This window comes from Crocuta crocuta, unplaced genomic scaffold (genome assembly GCF_008692635.1).
Source record: "Crocuta crocuta isolate KB4526 unplaced genomic scaffold, BGI_CrCroc_1.0 scaffold32, whole genome shotgun sequence".
Lineage (NCBI taxonomy): Eukaryota > Metazoa > Chordata > Mammalia > Carnivora > Hyaenidae > Crocuta > Crocuta crocuta.
In genome coordinates this window covers 13,751,677-13,776,247 of record NW_027529424.1, presented here as the reverse complement: position 1 = coordinate 13,776,247, position 24,571 = coordinate 13,751,677, and the positions used below count along the sequence as shown (strand labels likewise).

At 53.6% G+C, this 24,571-nt stretch overlaps 1 protein-coding gene across 1 annotated transcript in view; it reads right to left on the bottom strand.

Annotated features, from left to right (window-relative positions):
• Window positions 1-24,571, bottom strand: part of DIP2C (disco interacting protein 2 homolog C) — a 186,786-nt gene that overhangs the window by 74,957 nt on the left and 87,258 nt on the right. Inside the window, exons 18-25 of the mRNA XM_077758432.1 lie at window positions 24,128-24,242; window positions 12,126-12,265; window positions 11,072-11,208; window positions 9,434-9,642; window positions 8,570-8,679; window positions 8,156-8,362; window positions 2,936-3,045; window positions 1,843-1,923 (exon numbers count right to left, since the gene is read on the bottom strand). Of these exons, the coding sequence (XP_077614558.1) occupies window positions 1,843-1,923; window positions 2,936-3,045; window positions 8,156-8,362; window positions 8,570-8,679; window positions 9,434-9,642; window positions 11,072-11,208; window positions 12,126-12,265; window positions 24,128-24,242 (1,109 nt within the window). The remainder of the gene's footprint in view (window positions 1-1,842; window positions 1,924-2,935; window positions 3,046-8,155; window positions 8,363-8,569; window positions 8,680-9,433; window positions 9,643-11,071; window positions 11,209-12,125; window positions 12,266-24,127; window positions 24,243-24,571) is intronic.

Here is a 24,571-nt window from a genome sequence, read left to right as displayed (position 1 = left end):
ACGTGGAACTGGAGGTCAAGTCCAACCCTTAGACTGGCTCAGGACACAACTGCCCTCACGTCCAGAGCCACATGCAAAGGAAAGCCACCACGAGCCACCTTTCTCCATGCTGACCCAAAGTGGATTCACTCACGGCTCTGATCTCTGCACCCGTCCACTTTTCTGTTTCTAACGAAGCCCTTTCTCGAGTGACTCATTTTGCCAAACGACTCAGGGTACAGCTACAGCAGATGACTATGACCATGTGGTCAGGGATGGAAACACCCACCACCCAGGCCAGACCAGCGCACAAGGAGCCCAGCGTCCTGGCGTCGCCCCAGCTGACCATCTGAGGGCTTTGCCCCCACGCTGCCATTCCTGTCGTCCCACGTGGTTAGAACAGCTCTGTCTTCCTCCCCTCCAGGGCGGGTCATCTGTGAACACACCCCAATCACCTCTGAGTCTCTGTGTGTCGCAGGGGTGGTCTCCTCCCTAGACGGCCTGTTTATACCTCCAAGGGGTCCAGGCACAGATCCCCACCCACACTGCAAACAGGAGAGACTGGGAGCCACGCTGCGGAGGTTGAAAAGTGATGTGGACCTGCCCCTCGCTCTTGCGCAGCTTAGCGCTTATGGAGGATGCACCATACCCAGCGTGTCGGCACGACTACGGTGGCTGGGGAAGCTGAACGAAGGCACACATCCCTGTAGCTGATAGGCAACTGAGAAGGTGTCCTTCCCAGGGACAGGTGACAGTCATCACTCTGGAAGACCACTGAGAGACCACGGAGATGAACAGTCCCCAGGACAAATGCTACGTGCAGAGGGTGGAGACAGTCAGCACAAGAGATTAAGGAGAAATTAGGTCGGCATCGTGGCACCAAGGCCCGTCAGCCGGGCAGTGGTATTAGGAAAGCGGGGTCTTATCCGTATTTACAGCTGGGAAGGAGCCGATGGAGAAGAGAGACGACAAAAGCGGTGTGGACGTGTTCCGGGGCCTCGGGTAACTGCACAGACTCTCAGGGGCCCAGACGCTGAGGTTCCTACTGCGCACACTTGTGAGTGCAGGAGAGTCCATCCGGGGAGCGGGGGTCACTAGGCCCTAACAGAGGTCAGGGAGGCAGGTGCACTATCTTCCTGGGGGGCAGCCTGAACAGACCCAAGGAACAAGTGACCCACCGGGTCACCTCTGCACACACAGCAACTCAAGATCCTCAGAGCATCCGTGGTCATTTCTAGGACCCACATCGCATGGACGTTGGCCTGGATGCCTTCGCATATTAAGATTTTGGTATTTCGCAACTATGCATAGCCATAATCTCTGACAACGGCACATACCCCTACTTGTCAAGAGACCTAAATTTAAAATCTTTCTCAGGCTTTATTGCCACAGCAAAAAAAAAAAAAAAAAAAAAAAAAAAAAAAAGGTTAAGCACGTTAAAGCTTTCGCATCTGATTTTTATTGTTAATACCACTTGCTGGTATACGTAAGGTCTTATTCTTAGGTCCTATGAACAACACTGGAAGAGCGAGCTCTTCCAGTGTGAGATGTCAACACACACCTTAATTACACTTGGAAAATAGAAAAGACGTTCGCTCCCAAGAATGGAAGTCTATAATGAGAGGGCAACTTCTTACTTACAAGAGAGTAGTTCACTCATAAAAGACAGAAAATGTCTCACAGATCTGAACCATTCCCTGTGTTTTGTGGGGGAAATGGTGCAAAATAGATATTGCTCAAACTATCCATAAAGACCTCAGTCAAAACAGCAACAAACAAACAACATGAAGGACACACGTCAGACGGGAGCCAGAGCGTTACGGCCGCAGGCGCGGCGGGAAAGCCGCGCTGGGCGTGCCTCACCCTACAGTTGAGCAGCGTGTACAAGACGTGGTCGGGGGTGGTCTGCGCCCTCCACTGCAGGACCTCCGAGAGAAACAGGAACTGCAACAAAGCACAGCCGTTAGGTCCCGCGCCCAGACTCCAACTCACCCCTTCAGACCCGGCCGGCTTCAGTGCGCAGGCGCTAGAGCAGCGCTCCTCCACGGGGGAGGCAGAGCCCCGTCACGATGAGAAGCGGCAGCCAGCACTTACGGGGTTCCTCCTGTGTGGCTTGGCCCCCGGGGCCTGGCCGGGATTCAGAGCTCACAGGGGCCAGTGCTGCGTCTGGTCGGGGACGCCTCCCGCAACCTGTGATGGCCGGGGGTGCAGCCCCCGCACCAGGGGCAGCCAACACAGAGCCCTCCTGGCCTCCAGACCGGGTCTCCGGGGGCTGTGACGGCAAGATCAGATCTATGCAGCTTCTAAACTGGGCTCTCTTAAATGTGCTGTTGTCAAATGGTCACTCCCTGAGGTCATCCAAGGGCACCACAAATCACACAGATGGCGTGCACCCCACTGCGTCGGTGTGGAGTGCAAAGGTCAGCCCCGCCTCATGTCCAATGACAGAAAACACCCGTGTAGATCCCTTAATCTGCTTTTTTAACAGAAATGTATTCTGAGGTCTGAACATGGGGATCAAGTGTTTTTAATGAACGTAATTCTAATTGTTACCAAACTGGCAATATTTTAAACAGTTGGCTTTGCCACATTTCCTGGTACCTCGTACAGATGGGGGTGACCTTCTGGTGAATCATCAGTCCTCAAGTTTGAGTGGTTCTTCGGGGGACCCCCAGTACATGTGACAAGACGTGTGATGTGCATGGTGGTTGTGGCCCCCAGGCTGCCCCTCCAGCCCTTAAGGTCACATTAAGGACGCCTGTTTGCCCAACCAGGGCTCTCAACTTCTGCCTCCTGGAGTTCCCACAGCTACAGGGCCGAAGCTGTGCTGGGGGGCCGCCTGGGTGTCACACGGGGCTGGCAGGGTCGTCAGGAGCCAGTGCCCCTGGACGCCAGCACACAGCAGGCCTCCCCGGGCACGGGCCTCAGGCCACGCTCGTGCGANCCCGCCTCTCACCTTGCGCGCCTGGTCGTTGTCTTCTATCTGGCCCAGGTCTCTGCCGCTGGCCTGCGCGATCCTCTTCCCAGACACCAGGTTCCCCACCATCACAGAGGCAGGGCCGATTTCTAGAGAGAATGTGAGCAAAGAAACCTGCAATCAGGGCCTCCCACCTTGGCAAAGAGCCTGCTCCGGGGAAGCCCTCTGAGAGGCCGAGCTCTGAAAAACATCTGGTTAGTACAGGGTTTCTGAGGTGCCCCAGCAACGAGGATGATGGCAGACACGGACAGGTCTCCATCTCAGGTCAGCAGCAACGTTCCCCCAGCCCCCAGCGGCGTCTGCCAAGCCCACCGCCGCTGCTCCACCGTCAGCTGGAGAGGTGCTGGGATCTACCCACTTCGGTGAGCGAGAGAAGTAACGCCGAGGACGAGGCAGTGAACCGCGACGCGTCGCCCTGCGACGCGGTCGGACTCCCGGCCACCCGTGCGGTGCTCTCCGAGGCCCCTGCACTCATACTAACAAAGTATTGCACTTTTCTTAGTAAACACGTTTGTAATGTGGGAGTAACGCTGTGCGGAGCCCGGCCCCGTCTGTGTCCCTGACGGACCGCTCTGGGCTCGCGCCAGGCCGGCGGGCACACGAGACCGGGCCCCGAGGCTCCTGCTGAGTCCAAGTGCCTCTTCCACACCATCACGGACTCGATTACCAGCGCTCCTTTCACGGCGTGTGAAACATCTCACAAGACAAAAACCAGATGCGATCTATTCTGACAGCTTTCTTTTCTGTTTTAACGAAAGAAACAAGTTTCCCAAAGAACTGTAGAAACTCTTTCAAAATGTGCAACTGCAAGAAACCTGGGCACCCTCCAGGTTTCTCAAAATACAGTCACTCACTGCGTTTGGACCACACATGCACGAACGCACATTTAACAGGAAAGGGCCAGCTATTCGGGAGACCCTACGATCATGTGAGCGTGTGTGACACAGGGAGGCAAGGAGGCAGGCAGGGAGCTTAAAGAAGGCAGTGGAAATAACAAAGACACGTGTTCAGCCTGTGGTTTGATAAAATACAAGTTGAAGGTCACGACTGAATCAGGTTCTTATCTAACCTTTGCTGAAGGTCAACTTACAGGCTTCTAAATCAGGGCACACACGGCCTTGTTACTGCGCGTGAAGAGCCGCGTGCCGGCAGCGGAGAAAGTCTCAGGTTCAGGCTCGGGGTGGAGGCCGGCGGCTGCCAGGACGACCACCCCCAGGCACCGCGGGCAGGGCAGGGGCTGACGCCCCCAGGCGACCTTCTTCCCTGCAGACGCGTGCCCATCCAGACTTGGGTTGTCGTAAACACTCAACGAACGGCACGGCTATGCGGGAGAAGACANTGGAGGCCGGCGGCTGCCAGGACGACCACCCCCAGGCACCGCGGGCAGGGCAGGGGCTGACGCCCCCAGGCGACCTTCTTCCCTGCAGACGCGTGCCCATCCAGATTTGGGTTGTCGTAAACACTCAACGGCACGGCTATGCGGGAGAAGACCGGTACTTCCAGGCAGGACTGAAATCGGGAAAATAGCCCAGGACACGCATTTCTGGGCCCCTGCTCACTGGCTTCTTCATTTTAGGCGATTTGTAGGAGCCCTGACGTGTTTCCGTGGGATCACAGAACACGCCTTCTGCGCTCTGCTCCGTCAGGTCTGAATTGTCAGGCGTGCCTAAATTTCTTTTCTCAGCTCGTAATAAGGAAACTACAACAGAGTTGGGGGGGAGGCTTTTCATACTTAACAAGATGAAAAGAAAACACGGCTCATGGCGCACGTGGAGCAAATGGGTCTGCCGCGTGGATGGTGCACAGGCTCAACCCGGGGCCCGGCCGACTGGCCCCCACCTGCTGGCTTGGCGTCTGTGGGAAAGCGTCCTGACATTCTCCTTGGTGAGGGAGGCAGGCAGGAAGGTTCTTCTGAGAAGCCATTCTGGCCTCAACTGGCTTGAAGTCTTCTCCAAAATTTGCTAAGAATTCAAACTAGGGTGGGAGAAGCACCGTTCCGAGGTCCCTCCCTCCCCAGCACTGACCTCTACCAGATGTGAGGCTCCCGCCTTACGTGCTTCTCCCCCGAGGTGGACTTCATTATTTTTTCCAAATGTTGCTGAGAGACAGGTGCTTTCCTGTGGCACTTATTTACAAAATCTGCCCCCTCCCAAGAACCGAGGGTCTCAGCCTTGCCAAATGAGGTGGGTGTGGTGCAAAAACGCCCTCACACGCTTCACTGCCTCATGATGTGAGAATACAAAGTTGAAGGGCGCCTGGGCGGCTCCGTCGGTTGAGCATCCGACTCTTAATTTCAGCTTAGGTCATGATCCCAGGGTCATGGGATTGAGCCCCATGTCAGGCTCTGCACTGAGTGTGAAGCCTGCTTGGGATTCTCTCTCTCTCTCTCTCTCTCTCTCTTTCTCTCCCCCCCTCCCTCCGTCCTTCCCCCACTCACATGCTTTCTAAAATAAAATAAGAATTAAAAAAAATAAAATATAAGGTTGAGATGCACCCAAGAATAGGTACGGAAGTTCATACTGGCTCTGTCCCCTGCCCTCCCACTTACAGACTCAGAGCTCGGCAAGTCTGCGGTTCAGCTCAGAGCTGCCCAATTCCTGNCACATCCCGTCCCCGGGGTGCAGAGCCGGGGAGCCCAGCCGCACTGCTCGCCTCCTCTCCGGCGGCCGCAGCGCTGTCAGCGGCAGCTCCTCCTGCGCCCCGTGGGCTGCTCTGATGCAATATGTCCCCGGGGCTGTCAACACTGGGAGCCCAACTGAGGGGTGAAAGGGCTTTTAACACTTTGTGCTCCATAAGATACTCTCGTACGAATGTTGTTAGCTCAGTAAATATGAATTCGTCCACTAAAGGAAGCAATTAGATCATCTACAAACTATCTATGCTTTAGAGGCTCTGTTTCAAGCATCTAGCAACACCCTCGTGGAAAAACGGCCTCCCTGAATGTTTGGGCAACAAGTGCTTGTTCACAGTCAGCAAGGGACCCTTAAAAATCACCTCATCCACGTCCCTCATTACATTTTAGGAAACTGAGGCTTCATGGAAATGTCACCTGAGGTACATTGCAGGTCACTAGCTGACGTAGGAAAGTGAACCAGCCCCTCACCCTGTCATTAATATTTGTTAAAAACAGCTTTTTTCAGGAGCGCCTCGGTGCCTCTGTCGGTTAAGTGTCCAACTTTTGACTTCAGCTGAGATCATGATAGCAGGGTCACGGGATCGAGTGCTGTGTCAGGCTCTGTGCTGACCACCCGGAGCCTGCTTGGAAGAGATTGTGTCCTTACAATAATCAACTGCATAAAGCTTCACTCGCCACGCTGAGGCTGCAAGGTCTAAACAGCCCCCACCTCCTGGCTCATCCCTTCTGCACTTGCCCCGACATGGCTCTCAAGCTAAGTGCCTTGGCGTTTTCATTCAGCCACGTTTTTCTGCCTTGACATCTGGTAGGTGCGTGAGCCCCACAGCTCTGGAAGCACATCGGGCCTTGGCAAATGAGCCCCACCATAGGGATCTGTCCTGAGTTCTGCCGTGAGCTTCTCCACACCGGGGACCGCTGGCGGCCAGGCCCCCGCGTGGAGGTGTCTGATGGTGAACGGAGCTGAGGAGACAGGGAGAAGGCGGTCGCCACCGAATGTGCGCAAGGACACCCTGAGGAGCCCTACACCGCAATCGATTCCATTCAGAGACACCAACACACCGCGGGAGCCACTGCTCGAGCCTTCCCAGGGCTGCTGATGCCCCGATAGCAGGAGATGAAACAGGTGACATTTCAGCGTTGTGATTCGCCCACCTGAAGGCAATGCTTTGTGTTTTGGGGGGCTCATCACCTGTAGCCAGTGTGCCCCCTAAATGTAAAGAAATGGAGACTTCATCAGCTACAACTTTAAGTTTTGCTGTAACAACTGTATAAGCCGAGGACTGAGAGGAAAAAGACACGAAGGAAGTATTAGGGGATCTAGAACCTCGAATGTAAGAGAACAACAAACAGCACAGAAATCGGAAGAAAGCCAAAAGGCAGAGACAACTGCATTGCTAAGGTGCCCAGAAAGCAGATGGTGACTCTCTGCTTTCCACGAGAATCCGTGCAGCGGAGGAGAGAACCGAAAGACGACGACGTGTGCGGCCACGAGAACCATGCGTCACGGAGGAGGCCGGGCAGGGATGGAGGCTGGAGACCCGGACCCGAGCCTGTCCCTGCTCCTGGGGCGGGGCAGCCGGCCTCCTGCAGCACCAGCGCCCTCTCCTCGCCGCCCACCCTCTCAACCCAGCTCCGGTCAAGGGGTGAGCCTCAGCCCCCTGCATTTACCACCAGGCGGGCTAGGCCCAGAGGCGACCCCACCATGTCCAGCCGACTTGTGTAAACTCTGCCCCGCAGCCACGCTGTCCTGGGTGGATCAGCCACTGGTCTGGATTCGCCTCTGTCACACTCGCCCGTCGATCCCCAACCCCTCTGTGGCACGTTCTCCTCATTTGTGAACCGGGGACAGAAGAGCGCCTACCACATGAGGCTCCGTGAGAAGAGAGGTGCTAACCTGTACGCCATGCAGGAGCCGGGCTGTCCTAGAGTGGCCCCGCCGCCCGCCGTTCCCCGCCGGGGAGCCTCCGCCACCGCACGGGCAGAAGAGCGGGGCCCTCGCCTCCCGCGGTCTCAGGATAAATTTCCTCGCACTGATAACCACGCAGCCCGAAAGAGCAGGACTGTTTAGTTGCTGGGCAAAGTCAGACAATGGATACACACATGTTCCCCAAACCCCCAAGTGTGAGGCACACGTTCACTCTTAAAACAACGTCACAACGTCACAACGTGTGGGCTTCCGCACGGGCTTCAGGAGTTTCCCACGTTAGTTGCCTGGACTCCTAAATAGCCCATGAAACCGGTAAGGAAGCATTATTCTCCTCTGTGCACAAGGGCACTGTGACCGAGACGGTCCAGGCCTGGCGAAAGGCCACAGAGCCGGACCAAGGGTCTGCCACCCACTGGGACGCGGGGCTCCTTCCCGACGTTCCCGGGCGTCAGGCTCCCGGCCGCCACGCTGTCCCGGGAGAGCCTCCCATCCACCATCTGGTGGCGGGTTTGTGCCCCAGGAGAGTGGAGAGCAGGCCGGGAGGGGGGCTGAGAAGCCCCTACAGGGGGGCCTGGCCCGCCGGGTGCCAACAGCAGCCACCCGGACCCCACGCGCCGCTCCAGCCCAAGGGACGTACCTGGCTGCTTCTGACGAGGTTTAGGCAGGTTTGTGACACAGGTATGGGGGCACATCAGGACGTTGCAGGGGTGCAGCGAGCCCTCCAGGAAGAGCTGCTTCGTTTCTGACAAGTGGATCCCACCGAGCGGGGTTTTGGGGAGGGTGTTTGCTGGAACCAAGGCCAGGCAGTAAACCCCAACCTGGTGTATGCTGTCAATCGCCTGGAAGGTGGCGAGGGAGGGTTAGGGTTAGAAGAGCCGCCACGGACAGGAAGCAAGCGCTCAGACGGCGCCACGTCCTGCCTGCACATGAGCAGCACGCGCCGCCTGAGCGGGGAGAAGGCGGCAACGCAGCAAAGCGGGGATTCTATGTGGGCTTGAGGGACCCCACACGCGCGACGAAGGGAAACGTGGAAGAAGAAACACACTCTCGGGGGCAGAACGAATCTNCTGAAAGCTGTCCTCCTCCGTGGAGTCCGGCCTCTGCTCGGCCACAATCACGATCCTCTCGTCGTGCAGGACAGTCACCGAAAACACAGCTATTCTGTGAGGGCAGAAGGAGAAGGCACAGTGAGCACATGCCGGAGGCGCGCGGGGAGCGCCGGCCTCCGCCCCGCAAACCTGTGAGGGGCCCGGCCCCAGTTCTCAGGGCAGACGGAAGGCGGGGGGCTGTGGTCGCCAGAGCGGTGCACGATCCACGTCTGGGGTCACACCTGTGAGTAAGTCTCCGCACCGGGGGAAGGCTGGGATTGACGGGTTTCTGCCAGGGGAGCCTCTCTCGCTAAGCACAGCATCGCAGGGCCGGGGCCCCCGGAGTGCCCCCCAGCACCCACAGAGGATGCTCTGCGGAAGGGGCTTACAGGGGACAGTGCTACATCCACGTGTCTACGGCTGCCACTCCCATGGGCCAGCTGGGCAGAAGTGAGGCTCTACAGCAGCTCAGGGCCCCCTTCACGTCAGCCGAAACCGGANGATGGTGTGCAGGACTCCCGCACAACTGTTGCTCGACTGCTCCCGGATCTTTGGAGACGATCTGTACCAATACGAATTTCTGGCTCTTTCCTTAGTGTATTTACTTAAAAAACAAGTTTTTCAAACCGGTATTTTTATTTAAGTCGGGGAGAAGTGATGAAAATATATGTATGGAGCTCGGGAAATTTCTATAAAACTGGACATTCAGAACTAGAGAGAACGTAAGGGGTCACTGCGTCCCCTCCAGGGAAGGAATTTGTGCAATTTTATGCAAACGATGTCGTCTGCAGACAGCCCGGTGCGGACATCCCAGAGGGCACACCCACCTTCCCCTGTAGACGAACTTCATGGGCTCCACGGCCAGTGCTGTGGCAACGATGTCGTCAGCGTTGTGTCTGCGCCCACTGACCACCATGAGCCCGTCCATCTTGCCCACCACGAAGACGAGCCCCCCGGGGCCGACGAAGCCCAGCAGGCCTGTCCTCACGAAGGGGTACTCGCTGACGGGGGCCCCCGAGCTCGTCACGGGGAACACCTGCAGACACACGAGTGGTGAGTGCCCAGGGTGCCCACCGCCACCCTCCTCCCTGGGGCCCGCGGGCGAGCCCCATCCCCCCACAGCCCACGTGCAGGGCTGGCCACCCGTTTCCTTCCACGGCATCCAAGCCTAGCAAGTGGTGCCAAGATCATGATGACAGCCTAATGAAGGCTAATTAATTCTTCTGCTTTAAATCCACAGGATAAAAGTGATGGATGGAAAACCAAAAATGTGCATTAATTGTAAAAACATCCCTATTCGCCAACGTTTCCTTATCGGGACCACACCAAAAAGGGAAAATACAGAGGGGGCAAACCACAGAGTTCCGAGCCTGTTTTCTCAGAGCCCGTGGGTAAGTCACATGGAAAAAGAGACGGGTTTATGTAGACTCTGTCTCACTGGACCTCAGGGACATTTTAGAAGCTGGAATCCACATTCAATGAAGCTGGCTGCACAAGGCGCCATAGTGCATCGTGCTCTAAGACACAAATCCCTAAGCAACTCGCACTTCCTTGTGCAGAATTCATTTGAAAGTGTGCTCCTCCTAAGGCTAAGCATCACTGGTCAGGTGACTGCAATTCTGGGAACCCGAGGTGTGGGAGAGTTTACCGCTTAACCCCTCACTCACAGGGCTGGGGTGTGTGTACACACGCACTGTGTGCACTACCAGCAAGCCACACGTGTGTGCAGACGAGAGACACCTATGTGTGGACACCTAACATATGCTCAGCAGATGCCACACGTGTGCACACACAGCAGCTTGTGCCGTGGAGAGAGTTACTTCATGCATGCGTTTGTTCACACCTGGCCGAGTCTGGCCTCAGTGGCCAGGCCACAAGGGGGGCGAGGCTGTGACAGGCGTGCTTGGCCCCCATTCCTCGGCCTATCAGCTGCAGCACTTACTAAGCAGGCTAAAGTGAGAGTAGCAATACATGTAAAAGGCTTTTTTAAAATATTTTTGAGGGAAGGAGAGAAGGAAAAAGAGAGAAAAGAGAGAGAATGAGAGAAAGAGGGAGAGAAAAAGAGAGAGAGAGAGAGAGAGAGAGAATGAGCAGGGGAGGGGCAGAGAGAGAGAGGGAGACAGAATCCGAAGCAGCTCCAGGCTCAGCGCTGTCAGCACAGAGCCCAACACGGGGCTCGAACCCATGGACTGTGATATCATGACCTGAGCCGAAGTCGGACGCTTAACCGACTGAGTCACCCAGGTCCCCCCCAAAAGACCCTTTTTAAAGATACTGTTCTTGCCCTTTTTCAACCCTGGCTACGAGGTGAAAAAAAGCTGATAAGCTAAATTCATTGAAAATTATAAAAATGGCAGCCAAAAGTGCAACCATTTTAGTCCCTAAGGGCACATATGGCTGAGAAATAACCGCCTTATCTTTCAGGTCTGTGCACCTGGCAGCGGAGCTCAGCGCCCCGAGCCTACCTCGAAGGTGTTCTTGGTCATGCCCGAGAGGCCGTAGTAGGACGTGCCCGTGGCGATGGCGCACACACAGAGCTCCCCGATCTCATCTGTTCGACACAGCTGAGGGACGCCGTCCGGCTTCACCGAACACATGATGGCTAGAAGCAAAACGGGACACGTGGGCAGCATTAGAGGGGAGGGAGAGGGATGGGGGAACAGAGACAGAGGGCGAGACAGCGGGACAGGGTGGGGAGAGACAGAGAGGGAGACGGGGCGGGGGGAATCAGAGAAGCAGCGACTGAACACAAGGGAGAGCACGGCGAGCGGAAACAGCTTCTGGAACAGGCGTGTGAATGTACAAGGGAAGCCGGTCCTGGTCTTCCCCGAAGTGAGCCGTGAACGTTCACGTTACAGGAAAGCATTCAGTCCCTCAGCTGTGGCATCAGTAAGATTCCGACGGCTTGAACTGTGACCTGCAAACCATCCTGAAGGGAGAGACTTCTCCCATTTAGATCAGGAGACCCCTGGGCGGAGCCGGAGAGTGACCCCGCACACGGCCACTGCGCTCACCACAGGCACCCGCACGGGCCCTCAGCTCCTCCGCGAGCCCGGCTGCCACCCCAGGAGGCAGCACGCGCGGCGTCCCGCCCACCTCGTGTGCACGTTTGTGGGAATGGTTCCCGTGACTTTTAGACACGGGCTCTTCTGCTAGAATCAAGCTTTGCTCACAGCTCGGAGCCCGTGCCTGGGTGTTTATACTGTCTGCCTCCAGCCTTGGTGCCCAGCTTTGTCCAAAAGGTGGGTGGCCGGCAGAAACCTGACCCTTGCAGGGAGGGTCTTTTCCAGGCTTCTCTGCACCCTCAGGGCTGCAGGGGTGCAGAGGAGCCTGGAAAAGAACCCCAGGGTCCCAGCATGGGAGGTGGCAGAGATGCCCCGTGAAGCTTCCTGAACGTTCTTTCATCAGGAGAGGCAGCACTGACGGGCCCGGGACTGCCGGGTGGGAAGCAGCCCGCTGGCCATGGCTGGGGCTCCTGACTCGACCCCCCACACTGCGCAGCCCGGTGCCCACTCTCACCGCCAGGCATCACGAGGCCGACGTCTTGCACGGTGAGCACAGACAGCTTTTCTTCTGAGTCCACTCGGATGACGCCGTAGGTGAGCCCGTGCATGGACAGGACGCCCCGGCCCGGGGGCTGGTTGCTGTCATCTGTGGGCCTGAAAGAGCAGTTTTGTCTGAACACATAGGAGCAAACACGCCTCCATCACCAGAGGGCACGCACCCCAGGGGCAGCCAGCCGCGTCTGGGGTCCCAAGCACCCCCGAAGCACATCTGGATGTCACGCCGTCCTGTGTTCTTGGCATGCCAAGGGGTGGTTTTCTGTTTAAGAGAGGTCAGTGTCACTGACTCGGTCTCTGGGCTTCCAGAAGATTTTAATAACACCTGAGGAGTGTGAAGACATCACAATGCCCCTTCCTTCCTTCCCCTGTCTCCGCAGGTCAGATTTTCCAGCTTTAAAAGTGGCTAACAAGGGAGCACAATGTCTCCAAGAACACGAATGATGGCAAGGAGCAGGACAAGGGAGGCGGGGTGGCCTGCGCTCAAGTTCAGACGTGCACCAGGCAGATGCTCACTGTGCAGGAATCTGAAATGACAGGCCATGCCGTTCTGCACGACAAGCTCAGGGAAGTCTGTCTTCACAGGAGGCACTTGGTGAAATGCTTTCATGCATCCTCAGCCCGTCTTCTCCGTGGCCCGTGGGCACCGCCCCTGCTCGCTCCGTGCCAGCCCCAGGCCCTTTATCCAGTATGCAGCCCACCCTTCTGGGGCTTCTGCACTTGTCCCTGGCTCCATCCGGAATGTTCTTGGAGCAGACATCCCTCTGGCGGCTCAAACATGCAAGTACTCATCACCCCATAAGATAGAAACAGCAGATGCCAACGGACTACCCACAGCGGGCCTCCTCCATCAGAGTCTCCGCTCCGAGGGCTCCCTTCTGTTCACGCGTAGCCTCACCCCTGGAGCGTGTGCAGTAATAAATGTCTGCTGACTAATTACTCAACAAAGTATTTCCAAGAACATGGATTTTATCCCTGTAACTAAAGAATCTTCCACGTGGGCTAAGTGAGGCACAATTTACGTAAATACCACACTTGCTTCTCTAATTTTCTATATACACATGGGTAGCATCTTCTTAGGATCTAAAAGTTGGACAATAAACAGAAGTTTGTGTTTAGCTTAAAAATGGATAAACCTTAAATTTATCAATATATCAAGAAATACATCAAAATTATCAAGAAAATATTATCAAGATTTATAACAAACCTAGAAATATAAGTGGGGAAACACAGAAGTTAAAATGTGTAAAAGGAGGGGTGTCTGGGTGGCTGAGGCAGTTGAGCATCTGATNCCCATTTGAATCTTGCAACTAAGATATTATAAAAAGAAGTATATATCATAGATCAATTATACCTCAAGTAAAAAAAAATAAAAATAAATTTAAAACAAGGAAGCCTAAGAGAGTCTGGAAATTGAATGGTTCTGTCTGTGAAGCATCCAAAAGGTTAGCACTAACCAGACATTGAAGAAAAGTCTGCCCAAGTGATAAGGTCCATCGAGAACTGCCTGGAAATGAGCCCCAAACACTGGCCTTACATTGCTCTGCAAAGGGACAGAGAAGAGTCCCACAGGAGCCCTCCGGTGTCACGGATCTCTGGCCCCACTACTGTCCTCGGCAAAACACCACGTGAGAGTCACAAATCAGAACGCCAAGTGCCTCCTGTGGAAGGAGCTGTGTCCCCAAAAGCTGTGACCAGTCCTGGTCCAGGTACCTTGACTGTGACCGTACTGACATGAAAGAGGGTCTTTGCAGATGTCATAGTTAAGGTGAGGCCACACTGGAGCTGGGGCAGGCCCCAAAGGCAATGGTCGGTGTCGTTAGGAGAGAAGGAGGCCTAGATGGCACGTGACGACAGTGGCCAGGCTCCAAGGACGGGGCGCCGTCCACAGCGGGAGGGCCTGGAGCAGATGCCCAGCGCCCCTGGAGCACCCAGCCCTTCCGACACCTTGACCCCAGAACTCTGGGAGAGCAGCCTCCCTTGTGTCAGGCCACCTGGGCTGAGGCACTCAGGACAGCGACGCTGGGATCGGGACCGGCCGTGGCCACGTGCCGGGAGGGAGAAGCTCTTCATCACGGATGGATACAAGCGCTACTGTCTTAGTCATGAGACCTGCTTTCCTAGAAACAAGACTCACTGAGGCACACGAGCCGCGTTTGCTTCAGGAAACCTTCAGCCGTGGGTATAACACCCAACTGCGGAACCTGGGTGTACTCACTTAAATGTGAGCCAACGACACCACCCAGGTTTTACTTTGATCTATAGCTATGTATTTATATTTAATACATAAATATATGTATGTATTATTCACACATACGTATACATATTATATATTAAAAGTCCCTTGATAATGAACGAAATCTCAGACGTGCTCAGCTGACACCGGTGTGCGTCCTAATGTCCCGAGGCCCCTGCACACCCAGGCTCACTCGGTACAGCCCTGCGTGGCCCCACTGTCCTCTACTATACAGACCAGAAGCGGAGGCTCGGGCCGTCACTTCGGATCTGCATCCCTGTGGGGCTTGGTGGGTTACAGGCCCACCGCCCCAGATATGGACGCCCTTCCTGCTTCTGGCTTCAAAGACTGGGCGCTTTTTACTTTGCTACACACTCTTCTTTCGAGGAAACTTTACAGCAAATAATACTAGTAACACAGGAGCAAGCCCTTCATGTGGACAAGCCGCCCGCCGCACAACAAATCACAGCCAAGGCAAAAGCGCCTGCCTGACCGCACCCCACCTCTGCCTCACCGACAGCCTCCACTGACGACCCTCCAGACTCTTCATCATGTATTTACATAAAATACACGCGTGCACGAATACATCCACATTCAAAGAAAGCAGATGCACAATAAGCATGTTCTCTTGCAACTTGCTCTTCCACCAAACAGATCTTGCGGATCTTCCTGTGAGCGTGGGTGTGACAGACACACTGTAAATCCTGCGTGTGCCAATGACCTGACCGGTCTTAATATGAAATACGGCTGTAAAACACATACCTAGAAAAAGAACTGAAAAATCAAAAAGTATGTTTAAAATTTTAACGAAGCCTACATAACTTCCCAAAAGAGTGTATCATTTTGTACTTCTGCTCTAAGTGTTGTTTTCCGATTTACCAGACATGCGTAGGGTGCAGTTTTATGCTTTTATTGGAAGCATTTCATGCACGTGAAGTGCCCTTACAGCGGCTCTGAGACAGGCACGCCTGCCGTCCCCACTTACAGGCAAGAAGAGGCGGCGTGAGGCGACGGCATCTGGGGCACAGCTGCGGGGTGGACCCCGGCGTCGAGCACAGACTGGTCTCCATACCTGTGCTCGTGGCCACGGGGAAGGCGGCCTCCCAGCAGCCACTTCTGCACACTCGTGCCCAATCAACCCTTAAACTGGTCCCGCTTTGATGGTGAAATGCCATTCCTCTCTGTTGTTACGGTTTGCGTTTGAGTGATTATTAACCAAGTCAGCTTATCTTTCTCTCCATTAACACCTTCCTAGGAAACAAAAAGTCCAAGTAGACTAACCTAGATGAAGAAGTGAAAACATGACCCCAATAAGAATTTCCAGAAATTTCAAAAAAGATGTGGTTTCACAACGGAACATAGTACGTGAACAATGGCTGACAGAGCTCGAGCCGCCTGTTCTCCCAGGTTCAATGCCCAGATGACACAGGGGGCTGCCTGCATGGAAGAGCAATCCTGGCGATTCTCAGGACTGTAGGAAAGGTCTCTGCACAGACACACAGAAGGCAGGCAGGGACCAGCTGTGTGTGGCCAGCCCTGCGGTAGAAAGACCTAAGTGAGGAGATGGAAGATGGAAGGTGTGCGCTGGCCTCGGACTCAGGAGGAACGTTCCCGATGGCCAATGGCTTCAACGGGACCTGTTCCCTGGCCGTGCCAGTCCTGCCTCCGTGAGGTGTTAGATGACCCTCAGGTAATGGTGCTGTGTGACACCTGAAGAGGTAGGTGTAAGTCTCAACTAACATGCCCACAGTTTGCTCTTACCGGCCACGCTCGAATATGCATCCACGTGAAATAAAAGCAGTCACGCAGCCACGCGCATTTGGGATGATTTCCATTCTCAGGATACAATGGGGACGTGGCCACCACACCTCCACGGCGTTAGTGCCACCGCCCCTCCCTGTGGCCTCCTGCAGGTGGGGCAACAAAGGTCCTTCCCTGTTCCCATCAGATGGAAGCAACCGCCACCTTCAGAAACCGTCAACTCAGGAACCCCGGGGAGCAAAGGGGTCGAGTGTCAGGCAACGGCACTTTCCTCTGCTAACACTGGGGTGACTACAGCATTTCCACAGGGCACGTTGTCATGGGGCGACACGCACACCCAAGTACATGGGGCACGATCATAGTGTCACCGACGTTAGCCTGAGCCCCGAATCCTTACGGGCACCGTGGAGACATTCAGGGTCTACGTGCAGACATTCACGTGGCCCTGTGACATGGGCACAGCGGTCACGCCCCCACACAGAAACCATCTCTGAGAACTGAAGGAGGCCCTGTGCCGAGTGACAAAGCCGCCAAGAGGCAAACCAAGCACAGACGAGCCAGAATGGTGACCCGGGGTCACCAGACGCTGCAATGCGCTGGCAGGCGCGGGGCCAGGCTCACCGGACACAGCGTAAGGGAATGGAAGTGCACGCCTGGGTCCACACACGGCCATAAGAGCGGCTCCTGTAGCACCACCTCCCTGGGAAATACGTACTTGGAGCTGCAGGGCCATCCGTCTATGTGAGGGAGGGGACGCCCTTCTGCCCGTGGCCAGCAAGACCCTCCTTTCTGGGTGGAGGACGCTCCTCCCCGGGGAGGTGCCCTGTGCTACGTGCCTGGCGCTGGCGTCCCTGACTGAAGTCTCTCTACAGATGAACGTAACCTCGTTTACAGCAGCAGCCAGCCCCGATAACTCAGCAGCACCAGGGTGTGGGTCAGTGGACGCTGTGCGCTTGTAACAGAAATAACATTTTCAGGAACACTCCTACAAACTGACCAGAGAGATCTGGTCAAATTCATGAACACGTACACCCTTCTTCAACGTGCAGATAGGCTTTCTAAACCATAGTGTACATCTACACTAAAGTCTTAGTAAAATTCAGACGAGATCGGGCGCGTTCAGGGTGGTATGGCCGTAGACAAGTCTTAGTAAAATTCAGAGTTTTGTCTGTTTTGTTTTGTGTTGAGAGAGAGAGAGAGAGAGAGAGAGAGAATCTCAAGCAGGCTCCATGCTCAGTGTGGAGCCCGATGTGGGGCTCAGTCCCATGAACTGTGAGGTCATGACCTGAGCCAAAATTAAGTCACCAACTAATTAGTCAACCAACTAAGTCACCCAGCTGCCCCTGAAATTCATGATTTTTCACAGGGAAAGCTACAAGATTAAAACAGAACACCTTTAAATTCTGAATTATTTTAGTGATTTTATCCCCTTTCTCTGATGAGAGCAATGCACACTTATTTTTTTTTAACTTTTAAAAAATGTTTATTTTAGAGAAAGAGAGAGAGTGTGAGTCAGGGAGAGGCAGGGAGAGACAGAGACACAGAATCTGAAGCAGCTCCAGGCCCTGAGCTGTCAGCACAGAGCCTGATGTGGGGCTTGAACCCAGGAACCGTGAGATCATGACTTGAGCCAAAGTCAGGTGCTTAGGCTGAGCCACCTAGGTACCCTGCACACGGATTTAAAAATAAAACAAAACACAAACATACCTGCTTCAAGAGCTATGTAATATAAAAAGGGAACATTTCCCCCTCCGTTATCTTACCTACTCACTTTAGAGATAATTTTTTCAGCCAGAAAAAGGGACCATACCATACAAGTGGTGTGCAAGCTTTGTTTTCATTTGCCCTGGTGACTTTTCCGCATCTCAGGGCAGGCACTCAGTATGCGTCAGCGGGGAAGCGTCAGCCTGTGCATCGAGGGTGGGGCTGCGCCCTGTGCTGCACCTGCTCTCTGCGAGCTATGCCTCCAGCAAACCAAGTCTGCATACAGTCCAACCCAACACAAAACAGAACAGAACAGGACTCGCTCCGGCACGTGGGCGGTCAGGACAATTTGCACAAGGTAACTCAAGCTATTTGGCTCTTTGATGCTACCTGATTAATCCGTATTTCCATTTAGATATGGTGATTCTCATCTTCAAACTATTTTACACTTAGAGCAGTTCTAAAGTTTTATCTGAACTTAAAACTTTCAGATGGAAATCTCTGCTAATGTAATTTATCTTGTGTTATAAAAGTAAGATTATGGGTCTTCATGTCTGACGTTTTTAGGGGCAAAGCCATTCTTGAAAATCCCACTTCACTTCACAGGCTTGCTAATTATTTTCATTCTGGCTCACTGGTCGGTGTCCCCCCAGCAAAACTGTCTGACTCTGCCCCCTGACAGACATCCTGCCGCACGGGCCTCCCCTAGTGTCTTCCCAGCTCTCTAAATTCCAGAGGGACATTTCAACATGCAAGATGATTTTGGTGGCAAAGGGGCAACTTTATTATTGCCTGGAATTGCTGTTTTAATTACTGCTTTACATAATTATTACCCTTTCACTGCTAAAGTACCAAGGTATTAAAATAATAGCCTGCAGATAAAGAACCCACAAAGGGGCACCTGGGTGGCTCAGTCAATTAAGCGTCTGGCGTCTGATTTCAGCTCAGGTCTTGACTTCAGGGTCATGAGTTCAAGCTCTGCATAGCTAACTTAAAAGAAAAAAAAAAAAGAAGGAAAAATAAAGCCCACAAAATATTTTTTTTTGTTTCAAACACATTACTACAACATAGCTTTAAAAAGTGGATTCTATCATCGACATCCCAGCAATGGAGCCAGAACCAGACAGCAACCCCAGAATACAGGGGGTCACAAAATGATTTGCTAGTTTTCATTCTGCAGTTTGCCCTTTTGAAATAATTCTACAGATACTTTCAGCATCATGAAACCATATTTCTCCAATTTTTTGACTTTACAACTATTCCTCAAAGAAAAAGGAAACTGAAAACGTGAGCCTGACTGACGACAGTTTTGAAAACAAGAAAAATGATGAAATATCTTGGTTGCTCCGAAAGCCAGGGCAGGCCTCACAGGAGAACAGTGTGGTTTACTGCCGTTACCTGGTCGACATGCACGGAAACAAACATGCACGAACAGACACACATGAATACGGATGCACGTGAACACAGGCACTTGAAATAGACATTCATGAAGACAGGCACAAACAGGACACACATGAAATCAGACACACACGAAGACAGATACCCACGGGACAGACACCCATGAAGACGGACATCCACAGACACATGGGACCTCCATAGAGACACACATGAGGATGGACACCCACACACAGACGGACACTCATGGAAACAGAGACACCCATGGAGACAGAGAGTCATGGAAAGGGACACCCGCGGAGACAGCCATGGAGACGAACACCCATGGAGACGGACACCCATGGAGACAGACACCCATGGAGACGGACAAACATGAGGACAAGCATCCATGGAGACAGACAGCCATGATGTCAGGTGTGACACCGCAAAGACAGACAGGTGTGAAGACAGGCACCCCTCTTGCCCTTGTCCCTTCAAGTCCCCTGACTCCCATTCTTAAAAGGACTCAAACAGCCTACCATGAACACTAGTCACTTTGTGAACTGACTTTCCTTTCCTCCCAGACAGTGGCTTTTCCTGGGGGGCCACTGACAGGGCTGGTCCTGCTGATCAGACTCAGCCTGGGCAGCTCTCTGCCCCAGAAGCCAGGGCCCCGGCCACTGCCCCCAGATCATGACCAAAGTCCTACCACTCTCTCTCGGGACAATGTCTGCATCCTGCCTATGTTTCAAGGGGGACGTCTAAGGCTTCCACTGAAAACTGTGAGCCCAGAACCTTCCAACACACACGCTCTCTCTCAAAAATAAACATTAAAAATAAAGAAAAAAAGAAAAAAAGAACGTATGCATTTTGTCCTCATTCTGGACCCATAAGCGTATATCCATTAGCCAACCTGGACCTCCACTTAAAATGGGATAGAATGAATAAAGACTTTTTTTTTTAATGTTTATTATTTATTTCTAGGAGAGAGAGAGAGAGAGAGAGACAGCGTGAGCAGGGGAGGGTCAGAGAGAGAGGGAGTCACAGACTGAAACAGGCTCCAGGCTCTGAGCTGGCAGTCAGCACAGAGCCTGACACGGGGCTCGAACCCACGAACCGTAAGATCATGACCTAAGCGAAAGTCGGACGCTTAACCGACTAAGCCACCCAGGCGCCCCGATAAAGACTTTTTTACTTGGTAACCCAGCTTCTGACCTTTTATGTATGGAAATTCCCCTCAAGTCTCCAGAGTATGCGGAGTAAGGCGCGCGGGATCGCTCTCCAAATGCAAGATTTGTTTCAACCTCTGCTCAGTCATTTGCATGCAACACCAGGATCGGGTGTTTTCCCGTCTATTCACAGAGAGGAGTGTGTTCACAAGATGCAAGTGACTGACATTTCCGTCATATCTATTTGAAATGCCTTAAATAACGGATACCATATGTTTTCACTCACCTGTAGATCTTGAAAAACTTAACAGAACCATGGGGGAGGGGATGGGGGAAAAAGTTACAGGGAGGGAGGCAAACCATGACACTCTTAAATACTAAGAACAAACTGAGGGTTGATGGGGGTGGGGGAGAGGGGGAATGGGTGACGGGCACTGAGGAGGGCACTTGGGATGAGCACGGGGTGTTGTATGAAAATCAATTTGACAATAAATTATATTAACCCAAAAAAAGAAGGCGGTAACAGTGCAGAGGCATTTATGGGCCCTGTGAGCACTGATGGTGATCACACAATGATCTTTAAGAACCCTCTGCTTTCACATATCTTGCAAGGATCTTTTCCAAAATTACCTTTATTTGGCTACAACTGTTAAGTTGATAATCAAGTGCAAGTATCTTAGAATTAAAACTAAACCTTTTTCCCTGTTTGACGTAGGAGCGAAATGGAGGGGTCACACATCACTACCTGTCACCAAGCATGCCCATGAGGCCCTGGGCCATGGGACCATCTTCTGAGAGGCCTCAAGAGACACCGGGCCATCTCGTCACTTTCAAATGGTGGCCATTTCAGTAACATAATAAGCTGAATTGATGTAAGCCACAGAAGATTTTGCCAGGAAAGCAAGGTAGCAATTTGGCTAAGGCGGTAACCGCACGTGTCGCTCCTGCTGAGTCAGCTCCACTTGTGACATGCGGAGTGCGGACAGGTGGTGAGGAGGAGGTGGATGGTCCTGAGCCTTTCCGGTGGCAATCCTTCTGCTGACCCCCCGCCCTCGCCCCGGCCCACACGAGAGCCGTCTCCAGCTACGGCTTGCTACAGGATGGAGAGCAAGGCGCTCCGGTCACCTGTACCCACTGCCCTGTCCCAGGCCCTTGATTTTCTTCTGGTTATTTTGGAAACAGCAGACCCGGAAGTGAGAGTGGTGGCCAGGGTCGTGGCTGGGTGTGAGAAGTCGGTGGGTCTGCAAAGAGATGCCAACTCAGTTCAGAGCAAAGTGGGTGGCATCAAGTCTCTGCAAGTGTGACCGCACTCCCGTCTGCTCCCAGTGGGAGCTGCCCTGCCCACGGTCTCCTGGCGGAGCGGTGGCTGCCAGCCGCGGGTTAGAGGAGGGTGAGGGCCTCTAAAGCCGCCGTTCCCAGCCCCGAGTGATGACGCGGACTCAGCCAAGGCTGATCTGTGCAGGGGATGTGTGGGGTTGAATGGAGGGAGGCGTGGGGGCACGTGGTGGGGGCAGGGAGNGAAGGCACATGGGGAGGGGCGGGGGGCCCTGGGGGTGGCTGGGGACATGTGAGGCACTGACCACCGCTCAGCAGACACCGCTTGGCACAAGCCAGGAAACAGCAGCCCCTTACTTTGCCTGTTTGGGTTATTACATTTTTAATCATCTTCAAGATTTTAAATACTTTAAAACATTTTTAGAGAAACAGTTAAGAATCCTTTGCTGATGGGGCACCTGGGTGTCTCACTTGGTTAAGCCTCCGACGTCGGCTCAGGTCATGATCTCACAGTTCATGAGTTTGAGCCCCATGCTGGGCTCTGTGCTGCCAGCTGAGAGCCTGGAGCTGCTTCAGATTCTGTGTCTCCCTCTCTCTCTGCCCCTCCCCTGCTCGTGCTCTGTCTCTTTCTCAAAAATAAACACAAACGTATACGTATAAAATATAAATATATATAGCGTATGTTTATCCTTTAAAACAAAAATCCTTCACTGACTCCTCCTCCCTCTGCCATCAAGTCTGGCATATTCCACTCTGCGTAATCCCAAGGTACAGAGGACACTTCTAGGAAAAGCAAATACACAAATCATATAGTGCTAACAACTGGATCTTCTTCAAAAAAATTATTTAAATGTTTTATTTATTTTTGAAAGAGAGAGAGAGAGCATATGCAGGGGAGGATCAGAGAGAGAGAGGGAGACACAGAATCCGAAGACAGGCTCCAGGCTCTGAGCTGTCAGCACAGAGCCCGATGCGGGGCTCAAACCCACGAACTGTGAGATCATGACCCGAGCCGAAGTCAGACACTTAACCGACTGAGCCACCCAGGTGCCCTGACAACTGGATCTTCTACATGATGGAATCACTAGTCATCTTGTGAATTATCTGTGGCAATGGTGCTACGTCACACAACTGCACAATCTTGACACTCCAAGGCCACAGGAAATTAAGAGTACTGAGTCCGAGCCCCTCAACTTGGTGGAGGAAACTGAGGCCCTGGAGACAAAGGATGCGCCCAGGACCCTGTGGCCAGGCCCTGGCTGGCTTGAACTGAGACTGTGTCTCGTTGGCATCTACACTCAGGCTCAAACTGGACACAGTTTAATATGATCTCAGAAGAGCACTGTGGTGGCCGACATGCTACTGAAGCCTCCAGGGCTCTGTCTGAGGCCAAACACGAATGGTGGGAGATAATGTGTGGTGCGCCTCCTGTTACAACAGTGACGCCCTCTAAAAACTGGAAATTGGATTCTGGTTAATGGCGCCAAATTTCCTCATCGATAAAAATATGCTACAGAGTTCTAAACTCTGCTTCAATCAAATTAAAACTTGCTTCTCATACTTTACAGGTTTTAGATTTCTCAATCCTTTTAGTAATACTGGTTGACTTTACGTTAACTAACAACTACACTCATCAGAAGTTGTATTATTTACAAACACTCTTCCATGGAGTATTTTTGGGGACCAAACCTTTCAGTAATGAGGGCACATGCTTTCGTGAGCTGAAAACTGTGTCTTCCATTCTTACGACAGAGCACACTTGTGTGACACAAGATAAAACCTCATCAGCGACGGAACGCAAAGATACTGGGCAAGTTGGGTGCAAGGCTGGAAATATGTGGGCGACGCAAACACTCCTTTCCCACATTGTGAGGATGGCAGATGGTGGATAACGAGCAAATGCCCTTCCTGCACCTCTCAGCTTGGGTGGGACTGGCTTCATGCACCTGCACCCACGCCCCCCTGCAAGTGTGCCTGGAGCTGGAGTAGGCGGCGAGGCTGACTGATGGCCAAGAGCAAGAGTGATGCAGGCCCCGTGTCCACACGCAGACCTGAGAGCCCACGGACGTGCCACCACAACTCGAGAGCTCAGACGGCCAGGACCTCATGGAAACCGCGTGTCAACAGGCCCGGCTCTGCTGCAAACACCTCCCTCCGCTCAGCACTGACGCAGCCCAGCCCCGCATCACAGCAGGCCGGACGCGGGCTCGTGGAAACATGGACAGGACAGGACGGGAGGTCACTGCTTGCCAGACCGCCACACGGGCTTCAGGCAGTCACTCTCCAGAGGGAGCCAGGTGTCCTAACTAACGGGTCCGGACTACCCGGAAGAACCCGTTCCAGCACACAAGGGGAAGCAAAGCCGGCCTCAAACGGACTGGGTCCTGCCCTCCCCGGGAGCGGTCACACCGTGCAGGCGCCGCCGCAGGGGCCCAGCTGTACCTCCGGATGGCGACGGTGAGAGCCTCTGGGGAGCTGGCGCAAGGGCAGATGACCTCCTGGCGCAGGCCTTTACTCTGGAAGACGTTGAGGAACGCGTCGCAGGAGGAGATAGACCCTGCAGGCGAAAGGGGACGACAGTCAGCCGGCGGAAGCACGGGACGGACTGAAACCACCCAGATGCAAGTGCTTCTCAAGTCAGGCTGTGAGAGAGGCGGTCAAGAACATACTTCACTCAATACGGCTTATGAGTCACGTCACCCGCAAGGTGATCCTCTCAGGCCGACTGAGCTCAAGGATTTAAAAGTATAACTTCCGCCCAAGGCCTGCATACCTTCCCTGAGGCTCGTCCCCCCGTTTTCAATGTGCGAGTTCGCAAGAGGACTCTACCTAAGCCAGGTGAAGACGGCTCTCCCCTGTGGTAATCCCACCGGAGAGATCCGGGAC